The 27,922-nt window shown below is 44.0% G+C and overlaps 1 protein-coding gene across 27 annotated transcripts in view; it reads left to right on the top strand.

Moving 5' to 3' along the window:
- The window catches only part of LOC129836313 (calcium/calmodulin-dependent protein kinase type II subunit gamma), a 101,931-nt gene that overhangs the window by 34,137 nt on the left and 39,872 nt on the right, over positions 1-27,922 (top strand). For all 27 annotated transcript variants that reach the window (XM_055902306.1, XM_055902304.1, XM_055902307.1 and 24 more), the window contains exons 3-6: positions 13,373-13,432; positions 23,000-23,054; positions 23,984-24,049; positions 27,746-27,818. In XM_055902306.1, the coding sequence (XP_055758281.1) occupies positions 13,373-13,432; positions 23,000-23,054; positions 23,984-24,049; positions 27,746-27,818 (254 nt within the window). The remainder of the gene's footprint in view (positions 1-13,372; positions 13,433-22,999; positions 23,055-23,983; positions 24,050-27,745; positions 27,819-27,922) is intronic.

Below are 27,922 nucleotides of genomic sequence, written 5' to 3'. Positions count from 1 at the left end.
CTATATCTGAGTCACTGTTTGTTTCACAATCCCTCCTAGCCAGACTGCCCATGTCTGAGCACATTGAGCAGACCCCACATTAAGGTAATATCTATGAAAAACTTTCTGTTTTTGGACTCCTGCCTCAGCAATGCGGCTTATTGTAAAATAATTGTCCAGCAAGCCTGCCAAACTGGGGATCTAGAAGCGAACTGGGGAAGAGATAGTTCTGTAATGCGCAACTCCAGTCAGTATAACAGCTAACCCTGACTACATGCTTCGCCATTTCCTGGTTGCTAAAATTATAATAGTTTGTCTAATTTCAGTTTATGTGACAAAACAAGCAAGTATAGTGTAGAGAACAATTGTACCATCCAAACTGCTATGAAATATATTTTCCATAACCAAACAAATTGTATTTTCAGCTGTTTGAAGGTAGTGTACAAAACCGAAAGTAAAAGACGCAAAAAGTTAAACTTAAGAACTGAATGCATATAGAAGAGATCTACTGCTTCTTAGACTTGCTTTCATTGAGAATGACAGATCTATAACTCACATTTCTATGTGAATTTGGTTTGGTCGCCCAAAAAGTTACATATTGCAGCTTTAAATGTGGTCCTGTATTACTCAGTTGGTAGAGCATGGCTTGCAACTCCACGATTGTGCGTTCAATTCCCGGACCACACATAAGTAAGTTGCTTTGAATAAATGCGTCTGCTAAATGGCATATATTATTATATTAAATAGGCACAAGTCTCTGTGCAGTAAGCACAGTGAGAAATTATTGGTGAGAAGTCCTACAGTTTGAATCGCTGTAATGGGAAGGGACTGAAATCAAAAGGTTTCTACTTGGCTCCCTGCAGTAGCAACATACACAAACCATTACTACATGTTGAATTGGAGCAAGCGTCTGTGCATTCCCCCATTTGTGTTCCCTCTATGAGAAGTGACGGTGCTTTGATCACAGATGCAACTCTTTCTCAGGGTAGGATTACAGTGGCAGTGAGCTTCCCATATGCCACAGATGACTCTCTACTCACTCTTCACTACTGTCTTTTCGTCCTCTCAGACAAGCATTTCTTAAAAGTGAAATCAAGGGATACTGTTGACATACCAAATCTTGATACAACACCCGCTTAACCCAGAAGCCAGCCGCACCAATGTGTCAGAGGAAACACCGTACACCTGGCGACCGGGTCAGCTTGCATTGCGCCCGGCCCGCCACAGGAGTCGCTAGTGCGCGATGGGACAGAAACATCCCTGCTGGCCAAACCCTCCCCTAACCTGGACGGCGCTGGGCCAATTGTGCGCCGCCCCATGGGTCTCCCAGTTGCGGCCTGCTGCGACAGAGCCTGGACTCTAACCAGGATCTCTAGTGGCACAGCTAACACTGCGAAACAGTGCCTTAGACCACTGCGCCACTCGAGAGGCCCCGAAAGGCGACGATATGGCCAAAATGTCATATCACAGTATTTTTCAATTTTTTTTATAGTATTTCATGTTTTTGAATAATAAAAGTTCACAATTTTCTTCATGAGTTGTGAGTGACCCTAGGGTGGCAACACTTACATTCTAAGAGATTTCAATGGGTCTTTCTCCATTGTGATTGTTTTATACTGTACAATTAAGCTTCAACCTAAAATCATTTTCTGGATTTTCATACATTTCTGCATTTCCTGCACTTATTTGAGATCATTTCCACACTGCCATGTTGGGTTGCATGATATTGGCCAAAAATCGAGGCCTTATTTGTAGCCAAATGTTGCAATTGAGATTTGACTTATGATTTAGATCAAAACACTTTGGTTAACTTTAGGAATCATGGAAATATAATGATTATTCTAATTCTATAATTAGGATATATAGTGCATTTGGAAAGTATTCAGACCCCTTGACTTTTTCCACATTTTGTTACGTTACAGCCTTATTCTAAAATTGATTAAATTGTTTTTTTCCTCCTTATCAATCTACACACAATACCCCATAATGACAAATCAAAGACAGGTTTGTAGACATTGTCGCAAATTAGTAAAAAATGTAAACTGAAATATCACATTTGCATCAGTATTCAGACCCTTTACTCAGTACGTTGTTGAAGCACCTTTGGCAGTGATTACAGCCTCGAGTCTTCTTGGGTATGACGCTAACTAGCGAATAGCATTAGCGGCTAACACGATTTAGCCCAAACTTGGTTGGAAAAAACAAACTAGCTGTTTGCATATGTATGAAACACAAACTAATAGTGTAATTATAGAACACTTGTGGGTTTATATTAAGACACAAAGTGGAAACAGCATCATGCTGCATTGACCATGCAGACTGAATGCAAGTGTCTTGTGGTCGAGCACCAACAAATGCGCACCTTGAGTGACGGGACGGGGCTAGGTCTGTGTGGAAAGTGGCCTGGAGAGAGAAAGAGAGAGAGTGGAGACAGATGACTCAAGTACTGGAGTGAATTATAAAAATGTACTTTACACACAGCGTATCAAATTTAACAAACCAAACATTTAAATACCTTTATAGAAGTTAAAGTAAAAACCCAAACCGGTCCGTGCATCAATAACGGTACAGTATATAGTCAAATACGGCACACTGTTTATTTATCCATCTAGCTCGTCTGGGGAGACCTACGCAGAGCGGGAAGGATGGAGCACCCTTCAGTGTACTCCAGTCACTCACTTATGTCTGGAAGTAAGAAAGTGAACCGTTCTTGAACAAACTCCTCTTTCTGTTAGGGTTTAACTTGGCCTCCCTTGGTACTTTAGTGCATGCTTAGATCTCCCACGCGTAAAGTTGAGCTGGCAGAATATATGACTTAATAGACAGACACCTGTGATTAAAACTGACCAAGAAGTCCACTTAACATTTCCATAATTGATGCAAATGCCCAATGAGCGTTTGGGGATTTGCATGCTAACGGTTTTCAATAGGTTATGTTTGAGAAGAAAGACTGTCTCACACAGGCAAGGCTTGGTGTGTACCTGTTTTCACCACCACTATTATACTTTAGACTGAAGAAATGGTTTTGGTCATTTCTTCAAGGGTCAAAGCCCCCAACCTAAGTCTCTACAGGAGAATGTACAGAATCTGAGAGGAGAAAGAGGTTGTCATGTACTGCCATTCATCCACTGATTTAGCATCAATCAAACAGCTGACCTCTCCTAAGCAGAACATGATGCACAATCAAGCTGCAAGTCATTGATTGCACTCTAGCTACCTCGCCAATTACTGAATCCACAAGGGCTCGCTCTACATTCAAGATCCCTAAACCCCCACACCGACCATTGTTTTTGGAGTTTTTTGTTGTTGTGTGAATGACATTAGTGTGTGGGTGTGTTCATATTGTTTGTGTGTCTGTGTGTGTGTTGGTGTATGTTACTGTCCGACCCCATAAATGCTGAGCAGTGTCCCTGGTGCAGTGTCTGGGACACTAAACACACATGCACGCACAGAAAATACAAACACACCCACACACTAAACCTACGCACACAAACCATCTAAAAACAATGGTGGGTGTGGGGGTTTAGGGAAACGTGATCTTGAATGTAGAGCGAGTCCTTGTGGATTCAGTAATCGGCGAGGCAGTTAGTGTGCAATCAATGACGGCATTCGGAAAGTATTCAGACCCCTTGACCTTTTCCACATTTTGTTACTTCACAGCCTTTTTCTAAAATGTATTCAATTGTTATTTTTCCACATCAATCTATACACAATACCCCATAATGACAAAGCAAAAACCAGATTAAAAAAAATGTTTGAACATTAACATAAGTATTCGGACCCTTTACTCAGAACTTTGTTGAAGCACCTTTGGCAGCCATTACAGCCTTGAATCTTTCTTGGGTATGATGCTACAAGCTTGGCACACCTGTATTTGGGGAGTTTCTCCCATTCTTCTCTGCAGATACTCTCAAGCTCTGTCCGATTGGATGGGGAGTGTCGCTGCACAGCTATTTTCAGGTCTCTCCAGAGATGTTTGATCAGGTTCAAGTCCGGGCTCTAGCTGGGCCACTCAAGGACGTTCATGTCTCGAAGCCACTCCTGTGTTGTCTTGGCTGTGTGCTTAGCGTCGGTGAACATTTGCCCCTGTCTGAGGTCCTGAGCGCTCTGGAGCAGGTTTTCATCAAGGATCTTTCTGTACTTTGCTTCGTTCATCTTTCCCTCCATCCTGACTAGTCTCCCAGTCCCTGCTGCTGAAAAACATCCCCACAGCATTATGCTGCCACCACCATACTTCACCATAGGGATGATGCCAGGTTTCCTCCAGACGTGATGCTTGGCATTCAGGCCAAAGAGTTCAATCTTGAATTCATCAAACCAGAGAATCTTGTTTATCATGGTCTGAGAGTCCTTTAGGTGCCTTTTGGAAAACTCTAAGAGGGCTGTCATGTGCCTTTTACTGAGGAGTGGTTTCCGTCTGGCCACTACCATAAAGGCCTGATTTGTGAAGTGCTGCAGAGATCGTTGTCCTTATGGAAGGTTCTCTGGAAGGTTCTCCCATCTCCAAAGAGGAACTCTGGAGCACTGTCAGAGGGACCATCGGGTTCTTGGTCATCTCCCTGGCCCTTCTCCCCCGATTGCTCAGTTTGGCCGGGCAGCCAGCTCTGAGTGTCTTGGTGGTTTCAAACTTATTCCATTTAAGAATGATGGAGGCCACTGTGTTCTTGGGGACCTTCTGTGTTGTAGACATGTTTCGGTACCCTTCCCCAGATCTGTGCCTCGACACAATCCTGTCTCGGAGCTCTACAGACAATTCCTTCGATCTCATAGCTTGGTTTTTGCTCTGACCTGCACTGTCAACTTTGGGACCTTATATAGACCGGTGTGTGCCTTTCCAAATCATGTCCAATCAATTAAATTCATCACAGGTGGACTCCAATGAAGTTGTAGAAGCGTCTCAAGAATGATCAATGGAAACAGGATGCATATATTTTTTTTCTCCCCAATTTCGATCTGGTCTAATCGCTGCAACTCCCCAACGGGCTCGGGAGGCGAACTTTGAGTCATGTGTCCTCCGAAACATGACCCGCCAAACCGTGGTTCTTAACCCGGAAGCCAGCGTCACCAATGTGTCGGAGGAAACATTGTTCAACTGACGAGCAAGGTCAGCCTGCAGGCACGCGGCCCGCTACAAGGAGTCACTAGAGCACGATGAGCCATGTAAAGCCCCCCTCCCCTAACCCGGGCGACGCAGTTTTTGCTTTGTCGTTATGGGCTATTTAATACATTTTAGAATAAGGCTGTAACGTAACAAAATGTGGGAAAATTCAAGGAGTCTGAATACTTTCCGAATGCACTGTATATTCTTGCATTCTTGGGTTTCTTTAACTCACATTGTAGTTGTTATGATTTTTTAAATGTATTTTATTCTATTTTCTATTATTATCTATATTATTATCACTGCATTGATGGGAAAGTGTTCTCAAGGTAAGAATTTTACTGTACTGTTTTACACCTGTTGTGTTCTGTGCACGTGGCAGATAAACTTTGAAACTTGAAACACACACTCACACACATCCATGTTCAAGATTAACTGTCCTACTGGACATTTCCTGGCCCAGCAGTGAGAGCAGGGTGGGGCTGTACTGGAGGGGCTGTGTGGATATAGAGTGTCTGCTGTTAATGTAATAAAGACATCTGTGCTCCATTGTAAATTATTCCAGTGGTATGTCATAGCTTTACACACTGAATGTCACTCACATAATCCACTGTTGAATATGTGCAGTGTGTGTGCTGGCTGTGGGATTGTTTTACATTCTGGGAAAGGAATTAAAAGCTCCCACCACAGGACAATGCCACCCCTATTTCAACGTAATTCTTGTCCTGTAGCGTAAATTCTCATTTAGGTTCCATGACGCAGGCTGCTAATACATGGTGCAGGCCGCTAATATATATTCACAAATTGGGGCTGTGAACGTTGTGGTGATTTCCACATGGAGTAAAGAAATAACAACAAGAAGGGCATGGACAGCTGTCAGTGTATCTAGCTAGCATGCTAACCTAGCTACACCGTATTCAAACGATTAGCCAGCTGGCTAGGCTATCGCTGGTGCTGGAAATGGATTTGTCTTAAGCATTTAGGGAAAACTTCGCCACAGATGGATAGGGGAAACCACTGAGATCATCGTAAATGAAACACCAATAGAAATGTAAGAACAACACAAAATAGATATACAAGTTCATGGAATTTTCTTTCACTGGTGCTTTTTCATTATAGGATAGACACTTGTGATTTCTAGCTGCACCATTCAAAGCAGTGGAGCGTGGTCAAAACCATTTTTCTTGGGGTGACAAGGGGAGCGAAGAGGAAGCTTTGCAGGTGCTTCTGATTAATAAATAATGACATGTTAGTGGCTGGTAGCATTGATATAAAAACCAGCTCTGAAAAGAAACGTAGACTGAAAAGTATTAGCATGTCATATCATAGGGGAAACACACGATTGGCACGAAATATATCTGATGTTACCACTTCGGATTTCCCACTTCAACCCCAAATATATACAGTGCATTTGGAAAGTATTCATACCCCTTCCCTTTTTCCACATTTTGTTACGTTACAGCCTTATTCTGAAATGGATAAAAAAAATATATATTTAAAAAATCTACACACAATTTCCCAAAATGACAAAGCGAAAACATTTTTTTTGTAATTAATACAAATTCCTTATTTAATAATGGTTTTGGTAATTTCCAAATGCATAAGTATTCAGACCCTTTGCTATGAGACTGGAAATTAAGCTCATGTGTATTCTGTTTCCATTGATCATCCTTGAGATGTTTCTACAACTTGATTGGAGTCCACCTGTAAATTCAATTGAATGGACATGATTTGGAAAGACATACCTGTCTATATAAGGTTCCACAGTTGACAGTGCATGTCAGAGCAAAAACCAAGCCATGAGGTGGAAGGAATTGTCCGTAGAGCTCCGAGACAGGATTGTGTCGAGGCAGAGAGGGTGCAAAAACATTTCTGCACCATTGAAGTTCCCCAAAGGTCACAGTGGCCTCCATCATTCTTAAATGGAAGAAACTGAGCAATCGGGGGAGAAGGGCCTTGGTCAGGGAGGTGACCAAGAACCCAGTGGTCACTCTGACAGAGCTCCAGAGTTCCTCTGTGGAGATGGGAGAACCTTCCAGAAGGACAACCAAGCACTTCACCAATCAGGCCTTTATGGTAAAGTGGCCAGACAGAAGCTACTCCTCAGTAAAAGGCACATGACAGCCCGCTTGAAGTTTGCCAAAAGGCACCTAAAGGACCAGATTCTCTGGTCTGACGAAACCAAGATTGAACTCTTTGGCCTGAATGCCAAGCGTCACGTCTGGAGGAAACCTGGCACCATCCCTATGGTGAAGCATGGTGGTAGCAGAATCATGCTGTGGGGATGTTTTTCAGCGGCAGGTACTGGGAGACTAGTCAGGATGGAGGGAAAGATGAACGGAGCAAAGAACAGCGAGATCCTTGATGAAAATCTGCTCCAGAGCGCTCAGGACCTCAGACTGGGGCCAAGGTTCACCTTCCAACAGGACAACGACCCTAAGAACACAGCCAAGACAACGCAGGAGTGGTTTCGGGACAAGTCTCTGAATGTCCTTGAGTGGCCCAGCCAGAGCCCGGACTTGAACCCGATCGAACATCTCTGGAGAGACCTGAAAATAGCTGTGCAGCGACACTCCCCATCCAACATGACAGAGCTTGAGAGTATCTGCAGAGAAGAATGGGAGAAACTTCCCAAATACAGGTGTGCCAAGCTTGTAGCGTCATACCCAAGAAGTCTCGAGGCTGTAATCGCTGCCAAAGCTGCTTCAACAAAGTTCTGAGTAAAGGGTCTGAATACTTCTGTGAATGTGATATTTCCGTTTTTGGGGGGGATAAATTTACAAACAATTCTAAAAAACCTGTGGAAAAAGTCAAGGGGTTCTGAATACTTTTTGAACCCACTGTATAATACTTTGACTAAAACTATGACTTATTGACTTAAATTGTTGTGCTACATCATGGGTAAAGTATGGGCATTGTCTTTCAGCTGAATTAAAAAAATAATTCTGCACTTGTGGGCGTTTAACCAGCGCAGCAGTTCCACTTCGAGCCTTTAAAGCCATTATTGTAAACTCAATCAAAACATCCCTCCCTGTACGAACGACTAAAAGCATAGCTCTCTTGCTTTCCCCATCTCTTTCTATCTCTAAACACACACACACACACACACACACACACACACACACACACACACACACACACACACACACACACACACACACACACACACACACACACACACACACACACAGGAGACATAATCCCACTTGTGAACTTAAACGCGTAGTCTGTGTGCCCTGTGCTTCACTCCTATAGCTTTAGTTTCTTTGTCTTTGATCTCATCTGTTGCTTTTGAAAATAATTTTTACACACAGTGAAGAACATTGGATGACTCGACATGAGTGAATGAATGAGAGAGTTCAATATCAGCCTTGTCTTTTCTTTGATCTATGATCACATTGTATGCTAAGCAACATCTGAAGCAAACTGTAATGGTGAATGCATTGATAACAGGTTATTTTACAGTATATGACTCCGTGTCTACAATCAAATTCAATCACATTTATTTTTATAAAGTGCTTTTTACATCAGCAGTTGCCACAAAGTGCTATACAGATACCCAGCCTAAAACCCCAAACAGCAAGCAATGCAGACAGATGTATTCTACTATTATGGCATGGTCATTAGATTGTGATAGTAGGTGGTTGGCACAACTGGATAGGCTGCTGTTTTGATGCTGCTCCTCTCCTGAATGGTAGAGAGATGGAAGGCAAGAAAGAGAGAGGAGAAAGCGCAGAAAGATAGAGAGAGCAGAGAGAGAGAGCGAGAGACCGAGAGGGATCTGAGATGAATATTTAATGCAGGAGCTGCGTTATGTCATTTCTGTGAATTAGGCCTCGGTGACTGTCAGGAGGGATTGGAGAGGTCAGATGGGGAGAGGGGAAGAGGAGTGGCAGCTGGTTGGATGCATACACACACACACACACACACACACACACACACACACACACACACACACACACACACACACACACACACACACACACACACACACACACACACACACACACACACACACACACACACACATACAAATGTGCATACCGTATCAAATGTACATGCACATAACCACACGTGCACACACCTAGAGGGATAGTGATTGGCTGTAGTTCAGTGGTCCATGGTTGATGGGTTATCTGAGCAGCTCAGGCTGGGTGTGTGTGGGTGTCACGGGTCGAACTGTTGGCAGTCCCGTAATCCTTTTAAAGGTCAGTCTATCTCTCCCCCCCCCCCCTCACTCACTCACTCACTCACACACTCACACACTCACTCACTCCCTCACTCACTCACTCACTCACTCACTCACTCACTCACTCACTGTCTCTAATCCAGCTGGTGGAGTGAGTCATCCAGGACCACCATGATGGAACTCATTTGTTAACACAGTGTTCTCCCTCTGTTAGTGCTGGGATGGAACAAAAGCATGAACACCCAGTAACTATCCATCTGCGTGTCTTTATCCACCCTATCGCCTATTTCCCACCTGCTCTCACCCAGCATTTTCACTCTGTCTACAGTACTCCTTCACACTCAGTTTCTCATTTTCACTCTGTCTACAGTACTCCTTCACACTCAGTTTCTCATTTTCACTCTGTCTACAGTACTCCTTCACACTCAGTTTCTCATTTTCACTCTGTCTACAGTACTCCTTCACACTCAGTTTCTCATTTTCACTCTGTCTACAGTACTCCTTCACACTCAGTTTCTCATTTTCACTCTGTCTACAGTACTCCTTCACACTCAGTTTCTCATTTTCACTCTGTCTACAGTACTCCTTCACACTCAGTTTCTCATTTTCACTCTGTCTACAGTACTCCTTCACACTCAGTTTCTCATTTTCACTCTGTCTACAGTACTCCTTCACTCTCAGTTTCTCATTTTCACTCTGTCTACAGTACTCCTTCACACTCAGTTTCTCATTTTCACTCTGTCTACAGTACTCCTTCACTCTCAGTTTCTCATTTTCACTCTGTCTACAGTACTCCTTCACTCTCAGTTTCTCATTTTCACTCTGTCTACAGTACTCCTTCACTCTCAGTTTCTCATTTTCACTCTGTCTACAGTACTCCTTCACACTCAGTTTCTCATTTTCACTCTGTCTACAGTACTCCTTCACACTCAGTTTCTCATTTTCACTCTGTCTACAGTACTCCTTCACTCTCAGTTTCTCATTTTCACTCTGTCTACAGTACTCCTTCACTCTCAGTTTCTCATTTTCACTCTGTCTACAGTACTCCTTCACTCTCAGTTTCTCATTTTCACTCTGTCTACAGTACTCCTTCACACTTAGTTTCTCATTTTCACTCTGTCTACAGTACTCCTTCACTCTCAGTTTCTCATTTTCACTCTGTCTACAGTACTCCTTCACTCTCAGTTTCTCATTTTCACTCTGTCTACAGTACTCCTTCACACTCAGTTTCTCATTTTCACTCTGTCTACAGTACTCCTTCACTCTCAGTTTCTCATTTTCACTCTGTCTACAGTACTCCTTCACACTCAGTTTCTCATTTTCACTCTGTCTACAGTACTCCTTCACACTCAGTTTCTCATTTTCACTTTCTCTCGCTCTCTTCTCTCAGTGACAGACCCTTCATGCCGCAGTCTACCATTATCTTTTCACAGCAGCCAACTTGTGTGTGTCCAGAGTGTGTGTGTGTGTCACAGGAATGTGTTTGTCAGACAGAGAGAGGGCGTGCGTGTGCACAGCATCCTCAGATAATGTCAGAGCTTGAATGGCCTCAGATCCCAACCTTCAATTTAAAAGAAAATCCCCCCTTTTAAACCTGAGCACTGTGGCCTTGTGTTGTAGAATAGATTACCTGGAGGTGTGTGTGTGTGTGTGTGCATATGTTCTTGGCTGTGTGTATGTTTGTGTGTGTGAGAAATGACAAGCCTTTCTGAGGCCATGTGCTCAAGTGTCGAGAGCTGACTTTTTACTTCTGAAATTCTCCGAAAAGGAAAGGTGTGTTTTTGTGAGTGACCGTGGGTGTACCGAAGGGAGGTTTCCAGCATACTCTACTCTGCTCCAGCAATCTCTACTGTAAAATCCCAGTGTCTCTGCCCATCTAATGGCTGCCACGGCTAGCTATGCTCTGTGTATGTAGCCATGTCATATTCCATCGATGAAGTCACATTCTTTCTGTGGGCCAGCTATGTAACAAGCCGGACAGATGATTCCAGCACCTAGCCAGCCAGTTGGGATGACTGGGAGGCTCCGTTTCCCAAATCCCAAATCCTGGACGGGGGACAGGAGCGTGAGGGAGGGATTAGAGAGGCCAGAGGTCTACTCCGTTCTGCCCTGGCGTAGTAACACATACACACATAACACACACACACACATAACACACACATCTGTCCCCGGGAGCCTAACAGCTGGTGCCAAGGTCTCTCTGAACCTGGCCCACGATCTCTTTCCTCATCCCACAGTACCATCTCTTTATCTGTCATTCTAGCCAGCCATCTGTCTGTCCATCCAATCTATCCATGTAAGGCTGCAATTGGAGCACTAGGTTTTAATACTGCCCACCCACGCACGTATGGATGTCAAATCAAATTTAACAAAATAATAATTGTCACATGTGCCGAATACAACAGGTGTAGACCTTACAATGAAATGCTTACTTATGAGCCCTAACCAACAATGCAGTAAAAAAAAAAGAAAAAAAAGAAATTAAAGTAACAAATGATTAAAGAGCAGCAGTAAAATAACAATAGCGAGGCTGTATACAGGGGGTACCGGTACAGAGTCAATGTGCGGGGCACCGATTAGTCGATGTGAACACACACACACACAGCGCCGCCCCATACAATTAGAGTCCTTAACTGGACAGTGATTGTATTAGTCTGAGCCCAGGAGACTAATTTAACTAAGTGCAATAGGCTTGTGCTGCTGCAAGCATTTTTGTGCATCACAGTGTGTTCTAGTACACAGCTCATACTTGCCTGGATATGCTGTATATTATTATGAGTTTCCATTTCTCATATCCTTTAATCAAAGGCTATTTGATGAAGCAGGTCCACAGAGTTCAGTGTAGTTTAATATACGCCAGAATAGAACATCAGTTTATTATAAACCTCCTTTAGGATGGAGCCTGATTTGGAGTGGAGAAATGTTGTTAACTGTTGGGCCTTGTTGCCATGGTTACCACTGATTAGGCTTGGGCGATATACCATATATACATACCGTAAACTGGGGTATTTTCAAATACCGTAATTGTTATTTTATTTAGAAAATCATAATTGGTGGGGGGGTGTATATTGTTATATTGTGTGTGGGGGGGGGGTTATATTTACTGTATGTCTGAAGTACATTGAGTGTATGATCACTTCTCCATCTCTGTCCCCTGTCTCCTTAGACCTGGTTCCTTGCACTGTAGGAGCTGAGTGGAGGGAGGCGTTAGTTGTGCATGGTTGCTCTGCCTGCTCATAAATATCAGGACCCCACACCAACCTGGTTAAATATACACTGAGTGTACAAAACATTAGGAACTTTTTCCATGTCATTGGCCAGGTGAATCTAGTTGAAAGCTGTGATCCCTTATTGATGTCACTTGTTAAATCCACTTCAATCACTGTAGATGAAGGGGAGGAGACAGGTTAAAGAAGGATTTTGAAGCCTTCAGACAATTAAGACATGGATTGTGTATGTGTTCCATTCAGAGGGTGAATGGGCAAGACAAAAATATTTAAGTGCCTTCAAGCAGGGTATGGTAGTAGGTGCCAGGCGCACCGGTTTGAGTGTGTCAAGAACTGCAACGCTGCTGTGTTTTTCACGCTCAACCGTTTCCTGTGTGTATCAAGAATGGTTCATCACCCAAAGAACATCCATCCAACTTGACCTAAATGTGGGAAGCATTCAAGTCAACATGGGCCAGCATCCCTGTGGAACGCTTTCAACACCTTGTAGTTCATGCCCAGACAAATTGAGACTGTTCAAAAGCGGGGGGTTGCAACTCAATATTAGGAAGAGGTTCCTAGTGTTTGGTATACCCAGTGTATATGGAAGAGAGATGGGTGAGATGGGGGTATAGTAGACCCGTCCAATTGGTGGTGGGACAGCAGAACGGATGAGACTCCACTGCCTGAATGAGTGTATATTTTGATTTAGATTTTTTATAGTACTACTACTATATGTAAAGAGCCCCTTGAACATAACATACATGATACATAAGGATTTCCTTGCCAAATGGTGGTTTGTGGAAAGAGTTGTAAAAAATGGACAGATCCTGCAGGGTATCGACTGAACGACAGAAAAGTTGTGCGATTGTGTTTATCCTCCTTTTCCTCTCCCCTCAGATCATCAAAAACTGGAACGAGAGGCCCGCATCTGTCGCCTGCTCAAACATCCCAACATAGGTGAGTGTCTCCTACTGTACTTACCATAGTAGGCTAAATGAAAAGTGGGTCTGTATGATAACCTACCTGCTGAGCAAGAGCAGTTTGGTGGCAACCAACAATGACAGGACGAAACCGAGGTGACATTGTTGTCAGTCTAGCAACAGGTGAAGTCTCTCGCTGTACATTGACTGCTGCCAAAACGTTGTTGGGTGTCCAGAAGAAAAAACAGAGATTTGAGTGGTCAAATTCTGCCCATATTTCAGCCATGTTGGTTTGAAGAGCATTGAGGGTGTCTCCGGTGTCAGTGTGTTACATGGAGTCACCTCAGCAATTCATGGAAGAGAGTTAGGGTGTAGGCAAATGGAGGGAGCCAGCCAAATTAAATGATGCCCACTAGTGTGGACCATTTGCATGGTCCGACTGGTGAGTGAGAGCCACAGAATTTAGGAGCCAACCCACCACCGCATGCAAACTCAGGGAAATGACAGTTGTCACCTCGCCTCACACTGCAAGCCAGTCTCTCTTTCCACTACAGTGAATGTGCGACATACATGCAGGTTAGTGGAGGCTCCTCCTCAGAAAAAGGGGAGGACCATCCTCAGTGAATTTCATAAAATAATAATAGTGAAACATTTAAAAAGTTATAATTTTTAAATAAAACTATACTAAATATATACACTTTTCACCAAATTATTGATTAAAACACACTGTTTTGCGATGAACGCCTACAGTATCCTCAACCGCACTCTGTACGGTAGCACCATGGTGTAGCTGGAGGATAGTTAGCTTCCATCTTCTTCTGGGTACATTGACTTCAATACAAAACTTAGGAGGTTCATGGTTCTCATCCCCTTCCATAGACTTACACAGTAATTCTGACAACTTCCGGAGGACGTCCTCCAACCTACCAGAGCTCTTGCAGTATGAAATGACATGTTGTCCCCCCAATCAAAGGATCAGAGAATGAATCTAGCACTGAAACCATAATATGCTGTCTAGACCTCGGACACACGTGCGTCCGCATGTTGATTTTGCACATCCACACCAGACGTGATCCAGACACGCAGGTTGAAATATCGAAATGAACTCTGAACCAATTGTATTCATTTGGGGACAGGTCGAAACACATGAAACATTCATGGACATTTAGCTAGCTAGCTTGCTGTTGCTAGCTAATTTGTCCTGGAATATATACATTCGTTTGTTATTATACCTGAAATGCACAAGGTCCTTTTTTTCATGGATCTTTGTAGAATTTAGACCCATTTTGAGTCACCCAAAATCGTGTATTCTCTACTCTGACATTTAATCCACAGATAATAGGGGAAACTCATTTTTAGTAATCTCTCCTTCTTCAGTAGTAGTAGTAGTCTTCTTATTCTTCTGTGGAAGAAGTTGTTTGCCTTAATGTTGGAAACCAACTTTAAGGTGCATTACCAACACCAACTGGACTGGAGTGTAAACCTCAGTTAATCTTTCAATCACCCACATGGATATACAGTTGAAGTCGGAAGTGTACATACACCTTAGCCAAATACATTTAAGCTCAGTTTTTTCACAATTCCTGACATTTAATCCTAGTAAAAATTCCCTGTCTTAGGTCAGTTAGGATCACCACTTTATTTTAATAATGTGACAGAATAGTAGAGAGAATGATTTATTTCAGCTTGTATTTCTTTCATCACATTCCCAGTGGGTCAGAAGTTTACATACACTCAATTAGTATTTGGTAGCATTGCCTTTAAATTGTTTAACTTGGGTCAAACGTTCAAGCTTCCCACAATAAGTTGGGTGAATTTTGGCCCATTCCTCCTGACAGAGCTGGTGTAACTGAGTCAGGTTTGTAAGACTCCTTGCTCGCACATGCCTTTTCAGTTCTGTCCACACATTTTCTATAGGATTGAGGTCAGGGCTTTGTGAATGCCACTCCAATACCTTGACTTTCTTGTCCTTAATCCATTTTTCCACAACTTTCGAAGTCTGCTTGGGGTCATTGTCCATTTGGAAGACCCATTTGCGACTAAGCTTTAACTTCCTGACTGATGTCTTGAGATGTCGGTTCAATATAACCACATAATTTTGCTTCCTCATGAAGTCATCTATTTTGTGAGGTGCACCAGTCCCTCCTGCAGCAAAGCCCCCCCACAACATGATGCTGCCACCCCATGCTTCACGGTTGGGATGGTTTTCTTCAGCTTGCAAGCCTCCCCCTTTTACCACCAAACATAACAATGGTCATTATGACCAAACAGTTCTATTTTTGTTTCATCAGACCAGAGGACATTTCTCCAAAAAGTACGATCTTTGTCCCCATGTGCAGTTGCAAACAGTAGTCTGGCTTTTTTATGGCGGTTTTGGAGCAGTGGCTTCTTCCTCGCTGAGCGGCATTTCAGGTTATGTCGATATAGGACTCGTTTTACTGTGGATATAGATACTTTTGTACCTGTTTCCTCCAGCATCTTCAAATCAAATCAAAGTTTATTTGTCACGTGCACCGAATACACCAGGTGTAGACCTTACAGTGAAATGCTTACTTACAGGCTCAAACCAGTAGTGCAAAAAAGGTATTAGGTTAACAATAGGTAAGTAAAGAAATAAAACAACAGTAAAAAGACAGACTTTATACAGTAGCGAGGCTATAAAAGTAGCGAGGCTACATACAGACACTGGTTAGTCAGGCTGATTGAGGTAGTATGTACATGTAGATATGGTTAAACTGACTATGCATATATGATGAACAGAGAGTAGCTGTAGCGTAAAAGAGGGGTTGGCGAGTGGCGGGACACAATGCAGATAGCCCGGTTAGCCAATGTGCGGGAGCACTGGTTGGTTGGCCCAATTGAGATAGTATGTAAATGAATGCATAGTTAAAGTGACTATGCATATATGATAAACAGAGAGTAGCAGCAGCGTAAAAAAGAGGGGTTGGGGAGGGGGGTTGGGGGGGGCACACAATGCAAATAGTCCGGGTAGCCATTTGATTACCTGTCTTATGGCTTGGGGGTAAAACCTGTTGAGAAGCCTTTTTGTCCAAGACTTGGCACTCTGGTACCGCTTGCCATGCGGTAGTAGAGAGAACAGTCTATGACTGGGGTGGCTGGGGTCTTTGACAATTTTTAGGGTCTTCCTCTGACACCGCCTGGTGTAGAGGTCCTGGATGGCAGGCAGCTTTGCCCCAGTGATGTACTGGGCCGTACACACTACCCTCTGTAGTGCCTTGCTGTCAGAGGCCGAGCAATTGCCGTACCAGGCAGTGATGCAACCAGTCAGGATGCTCTCGATGTTGCAGCTGTAGAACCTTTTGAGGATCTCAGGACCCATGCCAAATATTTTTTGTTTCCTGAGGGGGAATAGGCTTTGTCGTGCCCTCTTGATGACTGTCTTGGTGTGTTTAGACCATTCTAGTTTGTTGTGGATGTGGACACCAAGGAACTTGAAGCTCTCAACCTGCTCCACTACAGCCCCGTCGATGAGAATGGGGGCGTGCTCAGTCCTCCTTTTCCTGTAGTCCACAATCATCTCCTTAGTCTTGGTTATGTTGAGGGATAGGTTATTATTCTGGCACCACCCTGCCAGGTCTCTGACCTCCTCCTTATAGGCTGTCTCGTCATTGATCAGGCCTACCACTGTTGTGTTGTCTGCAAACTTAATGATGGTGTTGGAGTCGTGCCTGGCCATGCAGTCGTGGGTGAACAGGGAGTACAGGAGGGGACTGAGCACGCACCCCTGTGGAGCTCCAGTGTTGAGGATCAGCATGGCAGATGTGTTGCTACCTACCTTCACCACCTGGGGGCAGCCCGTCAGGAAGTCCAGGATCCAGTTGCAGAGGGAGGTGTTTAGTTCCAGGATCCTTAGCTTAGTGATGAGCTTTGAGGGTACTATGGTGTTGAAAGCTGAGCTGTAGTCAATGAATAGCATTCTCACATAAGTGTTCCTTTTGTCCAGGTGGGAAAGGGCAGTGTGGAGTGCAATACAGATTGCATCATCTGTGGATCTGTTTGGGCGGTTTGAAAATTGGAGTGGGTCCTTGGTTTCTGGGATAATGGTGTTGATGTGAGCCATTACCAACCATTCAAAGCACTTCATGGCTACGGACATGAGTGCTACGGGTCTGTAGTCATTTAGGCAGATTGCCTTTGTGTTCTTGGGCACAGGGACTATGGTGGTCTGCTTGATACATGTTGGTATTACAGACTCAATCAGGGACATGTTGAAAATGTCAGTGAAGACACCTGCCAGTTGGTCATCACATGCCCGGAGCACACGTCCTGGTAATCCGTCTGGCCCTGCAGCCAGTGTATGTTGACCTTTTTAAAGGTCTTACTCACGTCGGCTACGGAGAGGGTGATCACACAGTCGTCCGGAACAGCTGATGCTCTCATGCATGCCTCAGTGTTGCTTGCCTCGAAGCGAGCATAGAAGTGATTTAGCTTGTCTGGTAGGCTTGTGTCACTGGGCAGCTCGCGGCTGTGCTTCCCTTTGTAGTCTGTAATCATTTGCTAGCCCTGCCACATAAGACGATTCAATCTTATCCCTGTATTGACGCTTTGCCTGTTTGATGGTTCGTCGCAGGGCATAGCAGGATTTCTTGTAAGCTTCCGGGTTAGAGTACCGCACCTTGAAAGCGGCAACTCTACTCTTTAGCTCAGTGCGAGTGTTGCCTGTCATCCATGGTTTCTGGTTGGGGTATGTACGTACAGTCACTGTGGGGACGACGTCATCGATGCACTTATTGATAAAGCCAGTGACTGATGTGGTGTACTCCTCAATGCCATCGGAAGAATCCCGGAACATGTTCCAGTCTGTGATAGCAAAACAGTCCTGTAGTTTAGCATCTGCTTCATCTGACAACATTTTTTATAGACCAAGTCACTGGTGCTTCCTGCTTTAATTTTTGCTTGTAAGCAGGAATCAGGAGGATATAGTTGTGGTCGGATTTACCAAATGGAGGGCGAGGGAGAGCTTTGTACGCGTCTCTGTGTGTGGAGTACAGGTGATATAGAATTTTTTCCCTCTGGTTGCACATTTAACATGTTGATAGAAATTTGGTAGAACTAATTAAGTTTCCCTGCATTAAAGTCTCCGACCACTAGGAGCGACGCCTCTGGGTGAGTGGTTTCCTGTTTGCTTATTTCCTTATACAGCTGACTGAGTGCGGTCTTAGTTCCAGCATCTGTCTGTGTTGGTAAATAAACAGCCACGAAAAGTATAGCTGAAAAGTCGAGGCAAGTAGTGTGGCCTGCTATTTATCACAATATACTCTACTTCAGGCGAGCAAAATCTAGAGACCTCCTTAGATTTCGTGCTCCAGCTGTTGTTCACAAATATGCACAGATCCCCCCCCCCCCCCCCCTCGTCTTACGTTAGCTGTTCTATCTTGCCGGTGCAGCGTATATCCCGCTATCTGAATATCCATGTCGTCATTCAGCCACGAGTCCGTGAAACATAGGATATTACAGTTTTTGATGTACCGTTGGTAGGATATTCGTGATCGTACCTCGTCTAATTTATTGTCCAATGATTGCACGTTGGCGAGTAGTATTGACCAGGCATCCGGCTCTTTGTGCTCTGTACCTGCGTCGCTTCCTCTTGCAAATAACAAAGATGTCGGCCCTGTGGGGTGTTTGGAGAATGTCTTGTACGTCGTCCTTGTTGTAGAAAAACTCTTTGTCTAATCCGAGGTGAGTGATCGCTGTCCTGATATCCAGAAGCTCTTTTTTGCCATAAGATACGGTTGCAGAAACATTATGTACAAAATAAGTTACAAATAACGCAAAAAAAACACATAATAGCACAATGGGTAAAACTGCTGCCATTTCTTCCGGCACCATTTTACTACTTCACAAGGTCCTTTGCTGTTGTTCTGGGATTAATTTGCACTTTTTGTACCAAAATATGTTCATCTCTAGGAGACAGAACGCATCTCCTTCCTGAGCGGTATGACGGCTGCGTGGTCCCATGGTGTTTATACTTGCGTACTATTGTTTGTACAGATGAACGTGGTACCTTCAGGCGTTTGGAAATTGCTCCCAAGGATGAACCAGACTTGTGGAGGTCTACAATTTATTTTCTGAGGTCTTGGCTGATTTCTTTTGATTTTCCCATGATGTCAAGCAAAGAGGCACTGAGTTTGAAGGTAGGCCTTGAAATACATACACAGGTACACCTCCAATTGACTCAAATGATGTCAATTAGCCTATCAGAAGCTTCTAAAGTCATGACATAATTTTCTGGAATTTTCCAAGCTGTTTAAAGGCACAGTCAACTTAGTGTATGTAAACTTCTGACCCACTGGAATTGTGATACAGTGAATTATAAGTGAAAAAATCTGTCTGTAAACAATTGTTGGAAAAAGTACTTTCGTCATGCACAAAGTAGATAGAAGTAGTCCTAACCAACTTGCCAGAACTATAGTTTACCAAGACACTTGTGGAGTGGTTGAAAAACAAGTTTTAATGACTCCAACCTAAGTGTATGTAAACTTCCGACTTCAACTGTATGCTCCTAAAAACCAGTGAGGAGATGGGAGAGGTGGGACTTGCTGTGCATCAAGTGTCAAAAATAGAACCAAGTTCTATTTTCTCGCCTGGCTACACAGAATCTCGTTGACGCGTGCAAGCTGTTTAGATGAAATGTTTGACTAACATGTATGTGTACATTTATTTTGCAATGCGAGTGGTGTGGTCAGCATGTAAGCTACAGCTAGCTAGCACTGCAGTGCATAAAATGTGGTGAGTAGTTGACTCAAAGAGAAAGACAATAGTTGAACAGTTTTGAACAAATTAATTTCTTCAAAAATTATGGAGAAGTGAGAGAGAGAAAGAGAGATATTTCATCATTTTTTTTCACTCTCACTTACTCACTTTCACTTACTTAGCTATCAAAAGCAGCTACCTTGTTTAGCCTACTCAAAACACCCAGCTCAAACAGAGGGATGCTATGTTGGCTAGCTGGCTATGATTATCCAACACAACACTGGAACTCTTCCAAGTCAAGGTACGCTTTTGGTTTTACTAATTTATTGCCACCTGCTAAGCTGTAATGGCTAAAATGTAACTGCTGTACTGCATGATTGTAGCGTGCTAGTTCTATTAGCTATATTGACTATGACGTTACTTTAGCTAATATGGTGACAACAATGTAGGCTGTGTGTAGCGGTTATGATATGGTTTGGCTTGGAACGTTTTTTTTTCGCCTGGTCACATACAGCTGACGTGTTGTGCATTGAAGTCCACAAGCGAAGGGAGGAGGTGAAAGGAGGAGAGCGCGTAGATGTGCGAAGGAATACAACTTGGCTGCTATGAAAGTGAACTGTTTTTACATGTGATCAGGAGTGTATTCATTCCGCCGATTCTGTTGAAACAAACAGAATGAAACGGAGAAAAACATACCTGAATTTGTCCAATAGAAACTCTTGTTTGCAACTGTTGGACTAATGATTACACCCTAGATCAGCTAGATCAGGCAAGAGTGTACAAGGCGGTATTGAATGTGTCACTATCTGTCCGTGTGTCACTGAAAATTTGAGTATCATGTAGCCTTAACCTATCGATGTTACATTAAACTGTGTGAATAGAATATGACAGTCATCCAATATGCTGTAATAAAAATAATGCCATGCTAATGAAAAAAATAATTGTCCTCCGTCATCTTAAATGGCACCAACCGCCACTGATGCAGGTTTGTGCAAGCGTGTGCAATGTGTGCGTGTGTATGTGAGGTATGTGTAACAGGAATGTAAATTCATGAGATTTGTGTTGGTGGTGAGCTGTGTGGCTGAAGACGGGGGCACTGTGTGTGTGTGTGGTGTGTGTGGTGTGTGTGGGTGAGCAGGTGGGTGAGAGCAGGTGGGTGTGAGCAGGCAGCAGCAAGCAGGCCAGTGAGACAACATGTAATTACACTTTCAAAGCCAGAGAAAGAGAGAAAGGGGGATAGGTAGGGAGGGAGGACCGGATAAAGCGATGGAGGAGAGGATGAGAGAAGAGTTCATAGCACAGCATGAATGCCTCTTCTCCTACTGCCTGACTATATTAATGAGCTTCACCCAGTCACATATTCAAACTACACACGCACCTATTTCCTTTTTCTCTCTTCCTTCCTTCTGCATTTTTTGTTTTGCTTTCACTTGCTTCTCGTTTCTATCTTCCCTCTTTCTGCATTCAACTCTCTTCACAATTGCTTTTTCCTTCTCTCATCCTCCTCTTTCTGCTCTCTCTCTCTCTCTCTCTTTCTGTTACCTTCCAATATTATTTTCTTCTCTCTCTCTCTCTCTCTCTGTTCTCCAGTGGCATCTCATTCTGCTGGTCCACCCGCCCTCCCCATCTGTCTCTCACCTATCCCCTTCTTTCTCTTTCTATCACTTTCTCTTTCTATCACTCTCTCTCTCCCCTAAAGCACACTCCTTCTCTCCATCTCTCTCCCTTCACCTCACCTCACCTCTCTGTCAAAGGGACAGCTTGTCATGTTTTCTGCTTGGACTGCAGATAAACTCCTAACAAAGGGAGCAATTGAGAGAGAAAGGTAGAGAGAGGGGGAGGGAGGAATGGAGTGCACTGCCGCTGGCAGGGCAAGCTAATTCATTCCAACACACACACATACACACGCACACTGACTCTCTGCCCCCTCACTGTGGCATCTTAGCTCCCTTTTGCTCTCTTTCTGCACTCATAAACACACACGTGACAGACATTGCAGGCCTATACACACACGACTCACACACACCACCTACCCTTGATACGTACTGTTGGCCTTCACTTCCTATCAAACATGACTAAACACACACTCTCTACAGTACAGGAACACACTTATGCATGCACATGTTGACTCACAAACACACATCCTGTAAGGTTGCTCACCATCGTGTGCCATGAGCGATTTTAGACGATGTGTTGAGGGACAAATCACTATGCCCCAATGCTTTGAATGGCATTAGCATTGGAAGTCTGTGTGTTCCCAGTGGAAATCCTGGTATTCCATGGTGAGCACAGAAGCTCAGTGGGAACATCTACATCATTCCCCTTTGTTCTCACAGAGGCATGCCAGACATGGGTGCGTGTGTGTCATTGGAAAGGGGGGGGTGGGGTCATTTGAATGGGGAATGTTTGGATCTCATTGTGTCTGTATATCACTGGGGTGTTACTCACACGTACAGTATATTCAAACTTGTTCTCTTACGCCACACATGCCACATGCTAACACATCGTGTGTATTATACTGGCCACTGACAAACATGCTACAGGACTTAAGTGGCAGTGCAAAGCTTCTCCCACTGACACCTGCTCCTGTCACCTGAATGAAACAGTGTAACCTCCTACCCAGAAGGCGCTTCACTTCCACAGCCAGAGGCAACAGGGGATTGAGGGAGTATGCGTTTGCCCACGCAAATATCATGCTTTCCAGGAACTGTAGGTCACAACGTGGCACAAACAAGCTCTCACTGTCCTAAGTGCGTCCCTTGGGCTCCGGGCGAAAGCGGAGTGGGTAATTGACGAGGCGAGAGACACGGAAATAAGAGATGACTGTTATTTAACTCTCTTCTCTGTTTCTCTCCCTGTCTGTCTGTGTGTCTGTCTGTCTGTCCCACAGTACGACTACACGAAAGTATCTCAGAGGAAGGCTTCCATTACCTCGTCTTTGACCTGTGAGTATACTAATACCTGTCAGCCGGTCCCACTGCTGTCTCTGGCACGTATACTCTCACAACTCTCATACTTAATGGTGCTTACTGCTTATAACACCAGAGAATACAACGTGGCTTTGATTCCTACAGAGGCCACATGTAATGACTATGTGTATTAATTCTAAGTCTGCTAAATTACCATATTATTATCATGAGTACATCTAATACCCAAAACCACCAGAAAGGTTTATTTCTTTAGTTACAGTAATATCTATTTTGTTGTTGTACTCCAGAGGCTGTGATGGTGTGTATGGGTATCAGCAGTGGTGTACACCAGTGTTAACCAACTCCAGTCCCTGAGTACCTCCCCCAACGGCCCACATTTTTGTTGTGGCCTTAGACAAACTCGAGGCCTAGAGTTGGGAAACACGGGTGTACTCTGAGATGTACTCTGAGAGTTTTATGTAGAACACACAGTCTACCGGGTCTGTTCTGACAGGGGGAGAGGATAAGGTGACACGCACTATGTCCCCACAGGGCATTCAGAGGACACATTTTGGGGTTACACCCTAGCCCCAATTGTTGGCAACATCCTTACTCAACCAAAACACCTACTTAATTGTCTTAGACTAGTCTTAGACTATGTTGTCTTTTGCATAAATCATGCATTTATGTGTGTGTGTGTGTGTGTGTGTGTGTGTGTGTGTGTGTGTGTGTGTGTGTGTGTGTGTGTGTGTGTGTGTGTGTGTGTGTGTGTGTGTGTGTGTGTGTGTGTGTGTGTGTGTGTGTGTGTGTGTGTGTGTGTGTGTGTGTGTGTGTGTCCAGTGGAACATGCTCCCTCTGGGCTGTGTTTCCTGTTGTCTCTGGTAGACTGGGTGTTTGCCATCATACCATCATGGTTCCAGACTGGTGTCCATGTGTCAACTAAGCTGTTGTTTCTCTCCTCCCAGTGTCACCGGTGGAGAGCTGTTTGAAGACATTGTTGCCAGAGAGTATTACAGTGAGGCTGATGCCAGGTGGGAACACACACACACACACACACACACACACACACACACACACACACACACACACACACACACACACACACACACTATACAAACACACTCTCCTATATGCACACAAACAGTACCAGTCAAAAGTTTGGGAACACCTACTCATTCAAGGGTTTTTCTTTATTTTTACTATTTTCTACATTGTACATCAACACTATGAAAGGACACATATGGAATCATGTAGTAACCAAACATATTTTATATTTGAGATTCTTCAAAGTAGCCACCCTTGATGACAGCTTTGCACACTCTTGGCATTCTCTCAACCAGCTTCATGAGGAATGCCTTTCCAACAGTCTTGAAGGAGTTCCCACATATGCTGAGCACTTGTTGGCTGCTTTTCAATTCCCTCTGCAGTTCAACTCATCCAAAACCATCTCAATTGGGTTGAGGTCGGGTGATTGTGGAGGCCAGGTCATCTGATGCAGCACTTCATCACTCTCCTTCTTGGTCAAATAGCCCTTACACAGCCTGGATGTGTGTTGGGTCATTGTTCTGTTGAAAAACAAATGATAGTCCCACTAAGCGCAAACCAGATGGGATGGTGTTTCACTGCAGAATGCTGTGGTAGACATGCTGGTTAAGTGTGCCTTGAATTCTAAATAAATCACTGACAGTGTCACCTGCACAGCCCCCCCCCCCCCCCCCCCCTCACACCATCACACCTCCTCCTCCTCCATGCTTCACGGTGGGAACCACACATGCGGATATCATCCGTTCACCTACTCTGCGTCTCACAAAGACTGTAACGTAAGGTTGGAACGTAAAATCTCAAATTTGGACTCATCAGACCAAAGGACAGATTTACACCGGTCTAATGTCCATTGCTCGTGTTTCTTCAAGCAAGTCTCTTCTTCTTATTGGTGTCCTTTAGCAGTTGTTTCTTTGCAGAAATTCCACCATTAAGGCCTGATTCACGCAGTCTCCTCTGAACAGTTGATGTTGAGATGTGTCTGTTACTTTATTTGGGCTGCAATCTGAGGTGTAGTTAACTCTAATTAACTTATCTTCTGCAGCAGAGGTAACTCTGGGTCTTCCTTTCCTTTGGTGATCCTTGTGAGAGACAGTTTCATCATAGCACTTGATGGTTTATGTGACTGCACTTGAAGAAATTTTCAAAATAATGATGCACTGTCATTTTTCTCTTTGCTTATTTGAGCTGTTCTTGCCATAATATGGACTTGGTCTTTTACCAAATAGGGCTATCTTCTGTATACCACCCAACTGATTGGCTCAAACGCATTAAGAAGGAAATTAACTTTTAGCAAGGAACATCTGTTAATTGAAATGCATTCCAGGTGACTACCTAATGAATCTGGTTGAGAGAATGCCAAGAGTGTGCAAAGCTGTCATCAAGGCAAAGGGTGGCTACTTTGAAGAATCTCAAATATATACACTTTCTTGGTTACTACATGATTCCATATGTGTTATTACAAAGTTTTGATGTCTTCACAATTATTCTACAATGTTGAAAATAGTAAAAATAAAGTAAAACTCTTGAATGAGTAAGGGTGTCCAAACTTATGACTGGTACTGTATATAGTACAGTACACACTATCATTCTAACTCCATGTTGAGAACACACAACACTGCAACTGTTGCCCCCAACCTACGTTTGTTTGGGCCTCACTTGGCTTCCGTTGAAACCCAGCTGTGTCTGTTTCATAACATGTACCTTTGGAAACATTTGTACATATGAACTTAATACAGGAAAATACATCCTCTTCTTCACCACATGGACGTTGTGTATAACTATACAGTACCACACTCATGCTTTCCTTTCTAGGGTGAGCATTGTCCTGGCAGTGTGTTTGTGTGCCATGTGGGAGAGAGTGAAACTTGGTGTGGGCCAGGGGTGACTGTGGCTCTCAGAGGGGGAAGGAAGCTGCAGTCAGCATGTGGACATTATGGAGGCGCATTGCTCTGTTCTGGCTGCAAAGAGTTTCTGGGGTCAGGCTCAACCACGTTGCCTGAGCTGCTCATTTAATCAAGCAGAAGAGGAAGAGAGGGAATATGATAGATAGGGTGAAAAATGCCTCTGGGAGTGTGACTCCTCACTAGTACATGGAGAAGAGAGGGAGATGCAGAAACAGAGGGACAGGGAAAGAGACTGGATAACCAAGAGAGGGTGAGAAAAAGAGGAGAGGGGACAAGGAGGGGGGAGATAAAGAATGTGGGTAGAGTGAGAACAAATGTGTATGAAAGATAAGAGGGGCAACAGAGAGTGAAGGGGAAATGGGGTCTGAAAATGTGTGTATGTGTGTGTGTCTGTAGGCCCATGTCTCCCTGAGACTGAAGGAGGGAGAGAGGGCAAGAGACGGGGAGACTTTATTGGGTAAAGGCAGTTCTGGTGCCTGCGTAGTGGAATGGAATGCAGAGCACAGATTTTGCCAAATTTGGACACAAGACATGCTTTTCTCCTGATTACTCTGAAAGAAAAACACAGAGAATATATCACGAGTACCACGGCCTCCTAGGACCCCGTCTCTCATAGCATCCACTCTCTTCTCTCTCTCTCTCTCTTTCTTTTATTATACAGTCCCTCTTCTATTGTCTTCTTCCTCCACTTTTAACCCAGTCTGACTAGATGGAAAGGGGCTGTTGTTTTTATGGCTCGATTGATGTAAAACAGCACATTAGTGGCTGCTCAGCTCAGTTTAAGTAATACAATGTGTTAGAGAGTAAATAGAAGGTTGAACCAAAAACCAGGAACCGGACCCTGTACTATCAAACCCACTTCTCCTCACACATACTGAAGTTGATAATGACCTTATTCACTATGGCAGTTGTGGTGAGTCTACAGATGAAATCTCTGATAATGTATCCCAAATAGGTGGTTGTTTTTACCCACAGACCGTGGAAAACTGCAGATAATTCACCTTGGCAGTCGCCGGCAATGTTTAGAGTAGGGCCAAAAAAGCAACAACTTCAGTATTACTCAACGTTTGCTTTAAAACTCCATTGGAGGGGTAGGCCCATCTAGATGGAATATAACTGCCATGTGTAATTCGTCCAGCCAGATTGTGGGGAGGATATGACAGATGTGAGGTCGACAGTAGGAAATTTGCCTTGGCGCTGAGGGGACATGCTAATATATCTGCTGTCTCGCAGGCTTTTGGGTTCAAAGAAAACAGAGCTGTTAGGGAAAAAGGGCTGAGGCTAGCGAGGGTCCTCTGACTCCACACAGAGTCCTCTGCACAGTTGCTCTTCCTCTCTCTTTCTCGGCATCTCTCTGTCTTTCTCAGTCTCCCTATTTGCTCTCTTTCAGTCTCTCTCTGTCTGTCTGCCTCTTTCTCTCTGTTTTTCTCTTGGCTCTCTCTCTGTGTCACTCTCGCTCTGTCGCTCTCTCTGTCTGTCTATCTCTCGCTGTCTCTCTCTCTGTCTCCCTCTGTCTGTCTCGATCAGTCTGTAGTTGTAGTTCACTGTTTCTAATAATAAGAATCAGCAGTAGTCATGAATTGGATTAATTTAGTGAATCTCAAAGTGCTCAAAGTGCTTAAACAGCAAGGGGAAACTCACCTCATCTGATGCATAAACCAGTGGTTTCCATTAGTTCCTACCCCTGACTGTGTCAGTGTGTGGTGGGTGTGATGTGTGGTGGGTGTGATGTGTCTGCTGTGCATTGATGTGTGCGTTCTGTGTCTCCTCTCTCTGCAGCCAGTGTATCAATCAGATCCTGGAGAGTGTCCACCACATGCACCAGCATGACATTGTGCACAGGGATCTCAAGGTGAGTAATCCATCACCATGGCAATGTGCAATACCTGTTTGGGGGGGCGTCATCATGCCCCCAACCCCCAAATCCCTCCCACTGGCAACCTTACAGGGTCATAT

Source organism: Salvelinus fontinalis, chromosome 37, assembly GCF_029448725.1.
Source record: "Salvelinus fontinalis isolate EN_2023a chromosome 37, ASM2944872v1, whole genome shotgun sequence".
Lineage (NCBI taxonomy): Eukaryota > Metazoa > Chordata > Actinopteri > Salmoniformes > Salmonidae > Salvelinus > Salvelinus fontinalis.
Note: the sequence above shows the minus strand (reverse complement) of the source record. Positions and strands in the feature narration are given on the sequence as shown.